A 7947-nucleotide genomic window follows, 5' to 3' on the forward strand; every position below is an offset into this window, starting at 1 on the left:
ACTATGGATTAGACACTTATATACATCATTTTTGACATTTTATTTTTTACCCCTTCTCCCCCCCCCCCTCCCCCCTTTCCTATCAAAGTTGAACTTGGACTTAAAGGGCATCGGAAGTGTCACTATTCATCTCATCAACCTCAAAAGCTATGGATTAGACACTAATATCTGTAGTTTTTGGTAATTTTCAGATGTAACCACCTCAACACCCTCTCCTCAACCCCATTTCTATCACGGGTATACTTGGAATTAAAGGATATCGGAAGTGTCACTGTTCATCTCAGCAATCTTGAAAACTGTAAATTAGACGTAATATGTATCGTTTTAAGTTATTTTTACATGTCATCCCCTTCTCAATGCTTCTCAACACCCCTCCCCCCCTCCTTTCCTATTGAAGCTGTACTTGGACTGAAGGGATGCGGAGTGTCACTATTTATCTCATTAACCTCAAAAACTATGGATTAGACACTTATATCTGTCGATTTTTATTATTTTTACACGTCACCGCTTCCCACCCCTTTTCACCCCCTCTTGTGGCTGAACTTGGACTTGCAGGGCATTGGGGAGTGTCACTTTCATGTCATTGTAGGCTATTTTTACATGTCACCCCCTTCCCGGTCCCCCTCTCCGCCCCCTCCATATTGGGGATGAACTTTTACTTGAAGGTCATCGATAGTGTCACTATTCATCTTAGCGACCTAAAAATGATGGATTAGACAGTAATGTCTGTCATTTTCAGTTATTTTTGTTATCTGAAGTAAAGCTATAAAAATTAGCTGTAAAAGTCGGACAAACAACAATGAAGTGTATCGTAATAATCCAAAAAGAGTATCATCCTTCATAGGTACTAAGATTACCTCGAGACCGATAGCCACATTGTTTCTCACGCTACAAAAACTTTCAGGATTTTGTTCATTAATGTATATTCCAACAAAATCCTCAGGTAACCTTACAGCAGAAGGACAAGCAATATAAGAGTATGTCAGAAAGCCGTTAGAAAATTCAGTGAATAACAAACATCTTTTTGATCTGTAATTAAAACAAGAAATTTTTGAAAATAACATCATTCAAACGAACTGTAAGCTTCTGTACTACACAGACTGAGCAAACACATGAGCCATCTTATCCTATTTTATTGATAGGCGGTTACTACTAGGTTTACCACCAGAAACGTAATATGATTTTCCCATTTTTCTTTGGGCTCGTATGTTTATAAAATTATGCCAGAGTTAAAGCTGTTTTATCTTTCGAAATTACTTGCTGGGTTAGTACTGCAATATTAGATGACAGTGCATTAGGTTTTTTTCTTTTTTTATAAATTTTTTCTTGTTTCATTGTTGTGCAATTTATTTGTAAATCTCACGTACAAAGATTTTTTAAAAGCTTATAACTATATTGCTCGTTATATTATTCGCTGGGGTTTAGATTCGTGAATTGATTGTGCCATATGTCGTTAAAAATGTGCAATTAATCCCTTAATTATATGAACATTTAATTTCTTAACAAACTTTAATGAAATACATGCTGACCTGAGGAAGGTGTTGAAATCATTTGACAAATATGTTATTAGAGATGTAAAGAATGTCGTGATTGCATATTACTGCTATAATTGTAGAGGTGTCAGTATAAAATTATTTCCTAGTTTTTCAGGGAAATTAGTTATATGTTAAACATATGGCCTGAATATTGATAGGTCATAAAGCGTCCCGACATTAAAGTAATTAATATTAATAGGAGCTGGCATAGATATATTTTGTGTTGTTATAACGTTTGTAACCTTATCGAAAGAATGTATTAAGAATGTCCTTCTGTAGGTTTTTAAAGTAAGTACTTTTTCATTTAGCATTTGTTAATCTTATTGTTCAATGATTTTATGTTTTATGTTTCCGAGGCAGAAGTGATCTATAGTACTACAGAATTCTATGATGTAGACAAGTTCGAAAAACTTGGTTGATTTTAGGGAACAGTTTTGAAATCAGAGAACAAACACATGAGTAGATATCAATCTTGCAGAAAGCTAATTAAGAGGGAGAGAGGGAGAGAGAGAAAGAGAGAGAACGGCCTACTCACCCAATGAACGTAACAACACCGACTCTTGCGACGTTGGTCTCGATGATCTTCCAGGTCCTCTTGATGGTCTCCTTCTGCGCCTCCGTCAGCATTTTGGGAGGCTTCTGCCTCTCGGCCTCCTCCAAGGCCATGAGGTCTGGCGGTTCCCTGGCCTCGCCTTCTTCCCTGTTGTCGGTGGATGTGGCCTCTCTCTCGCTGTCGTCCTGATCCTCCGTCGTGGAACACCTCGACAGGCTGGTGGAGTCCTTGTGCCTGAAGGACCTGTATCTGCGCAGGATGCTGCTGCTCCTCGACTGCCGCCCTTGCGATTCTATCGAGTCCTCGCGAGTGTAGTTGTTGCCCATGACGTCACGGCCACAAGGGATTCCTTCTCTCCAAGGGTCGTCTTTTTCCTCCTAAGTGTTTTCTTCTTCTTCTCTGTTCTTTTAATGCCTTTATTCCATTTCATTCGTTGTTGTGAACACGCGGCTGTTTACTCCGTAGTTTGTTTCTGAATCTTTTTCACTTTTCATTTTCCATTATTAACTCTTCACCCTTCGCTTGTATGCTTTCACTTCTTCGTTTTCACATCACGTGTGACTATTTATTCCCCGAAAAATCTTGATTTACTTTTTCATTTCATGTCTTTTATGCCATTTTCAAACTTGCATGTTTAGCTCACTAAAGCTCTGCACCTCGGTCATATTTTGTTCGAAGAAATCCAAGATACAAATTTTAATGGTTAAATCATTTTTGCTTTCTTCTTGTACCACATATTTACCCTCACATGTTCACGTTTTTTCGAATACATTATCATTTGAAGCGATTCTTATAGTTATTCGATTTTGGTGGGGACCCCATTCAAGTTTTCGTAATGCTTTTGATTAAAAGATCTGCCATATTGTTTCCACCAAGTAGCCTTTCATATTTCACACCTTGTTTGTACGGTAACTGAAACAGAAAATGAAGTAGTTGCATACATAGTTTATTATTATAGCATGCAATAGACAGATCACCTAGAACAGAATAATGTCAGTGACTACAATTACGCGAATAAATTATGGAAGCTTAGTACTCGGTGGCTTCCTCCTTAATTGTAAAGTCGCTTTAGCATCAGTTGCTTTGTTGCAGAGATACAAAGTTTTCTTATTACTGGAGATGATACTGATAACGGCCGTGTTTTAATTAATTAGTGTTTAGAGTGAGAAACGATTGCATTATTTGTTATGACAAAAAAAATTAATAGATATAAAGTTTTAACCAACATTGTATTTTCCGAAGATGATTCATTGTTCAACTAGAAGAGTCGTGTATTTTTACTCTCTCTCTCTCTCTCTCTCTCTCTCTCTCTCTCTCTCTCTCTCATAATAGGCAAGGAAATAATTGAAAGTTTTTTTGTTTTGTTTTTTACGGAGAGCTAGTTTGCCTCAGAGATTAAAACTATTTTATCTCTTGATTCCCTTAATCCCTCACGATACACTCTTGTTTGCGCTCGCTCTCTCTCTCTCTCTCTCTCTCTCTCTCTCTCTCTCTCTCGTGGCGCGCGCGTTCAAAATATAAATATCTTCCACAGCAAAAGATTCTGCACTATATATTATAAGCTCTTTTTGGGTAAAATATATATTTTAAGTTAAAAAGGGAAACAGAGGAGGAATGGGGGAAAATATCTTTGGGGGAAAAAGTGGGTTGAGTGGTTAAAACATTTTTCTGCCAGTGTTTAATTTTTGAGAATTAATGAACGTGGGAAGTGACGTGTCACTGGGCAAAGGACATTTCCATGTATAATTGCATTCTTCCCATTACCGGTTAACGAAGCAAAATACTTAGGAATACATGTTTGTGGGACCTCTGGTTTGACGAGACGTTATTGGGACGAATGAATCATCCAAACACAAAGATTTTCGGCAGAATTTCTTTCCGGTTGTGGCAACATGACGAGCAATTTCCGAAATCTTTTCGAAGTTCAAGGTGCTTTCGAACAGATTGCTTTGTTCCAAAAAACACCAACATTGTAAACAGAATTGCCAGGGGGCCCACGGTAAACAGTTTTACCCCGGTTCAGCGGTAAACAAACGCTGCAGGTAATATAGTTAATATACATTCAGTTTTTTCAGCAGCTTTTATGAAGCATAAAATTACTTCTTTTAGCTTTAAATTTTGTTCAGAAACTTTTATTAAGCATTAAATAACAGATTTTAGCTTTCAGCCTTTTTCAGGAGCTTTTATTAACCATAAAATAACTACTTTTAGCTTTAAGTTCTTTTCAGGAACTTTCATTAAGCATAAAATAACAGATTTTAGCTTTGAGCCTTTTTCAGTAGCTTTTATTAAGCATAAAATAACTAATTTTTGCCTTAAGTTTTTTTCAGGAACCTTTATTAAGCATTAAATAACAGATTTTAGCTTTCAACATTTTTCAGTAGTCTTTATTAAGCATAAAATAATGGCTTTTATCTTTCAACCTACGCTAAGGAACATCAACACGTAAGACACAGCAATGAACTCTTAGAAGACTATGTCACTTAATGTTAAGAATTGTGAGTTATCTGTTCGTTATATTTTGGTCTTGAGTGAGATGTCTGTAAGTGCATTAGATAAAATTGAAGTTATTTAGGTCATCAATTACATTCGTGATCAGTTAAAGATGATTTGAAACCAAAAATGTTCAAAGCCAATCTCCTCATTCTGTAATTCTTCCTAGCTGTGAAATTTGGAAAGCGGATGCTTTATGCCACACGTTTTGCTTAGACAAATGTTCTTATTATATTAAAATACTCAGACAACACCTGCTGTGGTAATAGGAAGGATACTGTGAATGATAAACTAGATCTTTAAAAAATAACAAGGTTGATCGTCTTGAAGAATAGAGTAAGTTCGGGAAATGAAAGTATTTCCTTTGAATCTCATTGGAATAATGGGATTTTTCATGTGGAGACGGAATTTGGCAACATTGATCCAGACGTTTATCTTACTTGTATGTTATTTCTGTATTTGATTTTTCTATAGGCACTCGGACAAAGACATTCATGTTATGTATCGGTGATATTTGATTTAGTGTATGCAACTAGATTATCAATATTATCACTTCTGGAATAAAGAAATGTCGATTCGTGTTTTGCAAGTCCATCAAGTGTTAGACTTTGTAGCCAAACAAAAAGGAGGAAATGAGAAGAAAAGGATCTGCTTTAGGAAAAAAGCAATTCAGCCACCAAACCACTACGATCATGGATGTTTAATGAAATTATATTTTTCGAAAAAATAGAGCTATTGCAAACTCTGGACTATTTTGGTTGCAACATAAATGTGCTTTCAGGGTACATGTGACAACAGCTGTAAAGCAAAACCAGATCTTTAGTTGTATTTCTCTTTATTCCGTTTTTGATGACATGAAAAAGTTGTTCAAGTGTAATTTGCACAGTTTCCTTCAGCCAGTATTTAATTTTTATCCTAATGATATTTTCGATTTATTTAGGAAAAATATATGAACAGAACTGCACTCTAAATTAATTCGTTGTTAATGCAATTAAAAGTAACAGACCATTCCCAAATATTTCCTTGTAGTATATCGTTCGCGTTTCGAACAAGAGCCCTTCTACTGTCCTAGTGTGTCTGTGTGTGCATGTGTGTGTGGTTTTTTTTTTTGTTTTTTTTTAGAGCATAACCTGCCTCTATGATCGTTAAGTATTTATTTGTTTCCCGTGTCCATGTATTTTTATGTATTCTTTTTATAATACTGTGCACACTTGAAATGAAATTTAAAATGTGAGTATGGTGTTCCTAGGATACTATTGATTTTTAAGGTTAATGTATTACCTTAAATGGATATTATATATATATATATATATATATATATATATACATTTTTCATCACATCAACGTCCTTTATATACAAACATTTAGATATAAAAATGTCCTTTAATATCAATTTCGCGCTATTTCGGGAATATCACCAAAGGGGATTTATGATTGATAAATGGTTTGATACGTGACTGAACACTCGACAGTACAGCTAATGGCTTCCAGTTGGGTGCGGCAGATTGGGCCAATATTGACAGACGTAGTAGTATACCTACTCCCTTGAGAACCCAGCGGTTAGCGACGTCGACTGGAAGTCGTTGGTTGTACTGACGAGAGTTTTAGCCACTTAGCTACCAAACTATTCTTAATTTATAATTTCCCCTTAGGTGATATTCCCGAAGTAGCGAAAATTGGATATTTAACGACGTATGTAACTTATGCTTTCTATCGGGGGTCTAGGGTGCCAACAAGAAATCAATCTGCCATTTTCTAAGGTAATGTTTTATGATTAATTTGCTCTCGTTGGTGAAGAGAATGGATTTTATATTGCTGATTAACCAGCAGGCTCTTCGGACTATAGGTCCTCTACACACTGAGGACAGAAGCTGCAATGGTAGTAAACGGTACAACTTATCCATTTTTGCCCCGTTGAAGTGCTGTGAGTTTGGGAACAGATACAACGTACCTCAAAGCGGAAGAGCGATTATGGATTGAAACGAACATATAAGAGAAAAGGATGGCAGTTAACAAAGAGTTGTGGGGAGGTGATTAAAAATTTTATGGAAAATAAGTTGTTTTACGGAGAGTTAAACTCATAGAGATAGGTCAAATAATAAGTGATTTAATTCCGGAGGTGACGCCTGAAGTAAATACAGTCCTCATGCGATTGAGTGAGTATATGTGAATAATCCAAAAGTTGAAAGGGTAAGTGGAAGTTTGACAATGATTGTAAGAATGCCTTTTTTTCTTTTTTTTTTTGAGTGGTAGGCATTGAGTTTTACTCGGTATACTTTTGTTATTTTGTTGTGTAAATCACGCTCTATAATTCTAATCTCATGTAACTCAAGCATTTACAAACAAATCTGGCGGAGAAAAGAGAATGATATTTTGTAGCAATAAATATTCGTCATTTCCGGCATGGCGTAACATGAAAAGGATTGTTTTTGGTACCGTATAATTTATGTTGAACACGCAGCAGATTTGTCAAAATATAAACTGGGAGTTTATTATATTCCAGGTATTTAGAATAAGAGCGTCGTGTGTTCCATATCGAGGAATATTTATTTATGGTTTTCTCTCCTTTCTCCTTATATGTTTCAACCCGCAATTCAAACGAGTTAGAACTTCATATACCGCGAGTGATCAAATATTAGTCATTTCAACAGGAGAATATCATGAAGTTTAGGTTAATCAGTCAAACGCTGCCAAATGAGGCTCTTTCTATCTCTATGAATTATTTGTTCTTTTGTAAAGCTTATTTTCCTTCATGAAAGTAAGCATTACTTTGTCGATTTTCATGACACCATTCATATATTGATCACATTTATAAACAGTGGGGCACGCACAAAGATATAAGTGATATATATATATATATATATATATATATATATATATATATATATATATATATATATATATATATATATATATATATCAGAACATGAACAAAGTGTCTATTATGTTTTGTTTTAAGACACAGGGATGAGGAGGATGTGTTACGGAATGATTGAGAATAATAGAAACGAAGAGGGTGGAAGTTTATCCAGTTTTTTTTTTTATCTGCTAGAATTTCTCTCCTAAAACAGGGTATAATTTTAGAGATGTCTGAAATGGGGTTTGGCGGATACGGATATAAATTTTTTTTACATTTGCGGATACGGATATATATTGTTTAAATTTGTCGATGCGGATGTAAATGAGGCTATTTGATGACCATACCCTCACGGATGCGGATACTTTTGTAAATCTAAATAATTTTACATAGATTTAATTGTTTTAAAGACAGTTTTCAGCCTTGTTGATTTTCTTCCTCTCCTAATTCGATCTTCGACGTCTATTTGTTGACCGTCCGAGATGTAATCTCGAAAAGACTCGGGCCCC

At 35.5% G+C, this 7947-nt stretch overlaps 1 protein-coding gene across 1 annotated transcript in view; it reads right to left on the minus strand.

The window, feature by feature from the left end:
* Positions 1-2951, minus strand: part of LOC135216452 (uncharacterized) — a 139598-nt gene extending 136647 nt beyond the window's left edge. The window contains exon 1 of the mRNA XM_064251822.1: positions 2071-2951. Coding sequence (XP_064107892.1) covers positions 2071-2414 — 344 coding nt within the window. The 5' untranslated portion in view covers positions 2415-2951. The remainder of the gene's footprint in view (positions 1-2070) is intronic.
* Between the last annotated feature and the right edge of the window lie 4996 nt (positions 2952-7947).

This window comes from Macrobrachium nipponense, chromosome 6, assembly GCF_015104395.2.
Source record: "Macrobrachium nipponense isolate FS-2020 chromosome 6, ASM1510439v2, whole genome shotgun sequence".
NCBI classification, from domain to species: Eukaryota; Metazoa; Arthropoda; class Malacostraca; order Decapoda; family Palaemonidae; genus Macrobrachium; species Macrobrachium nipponense.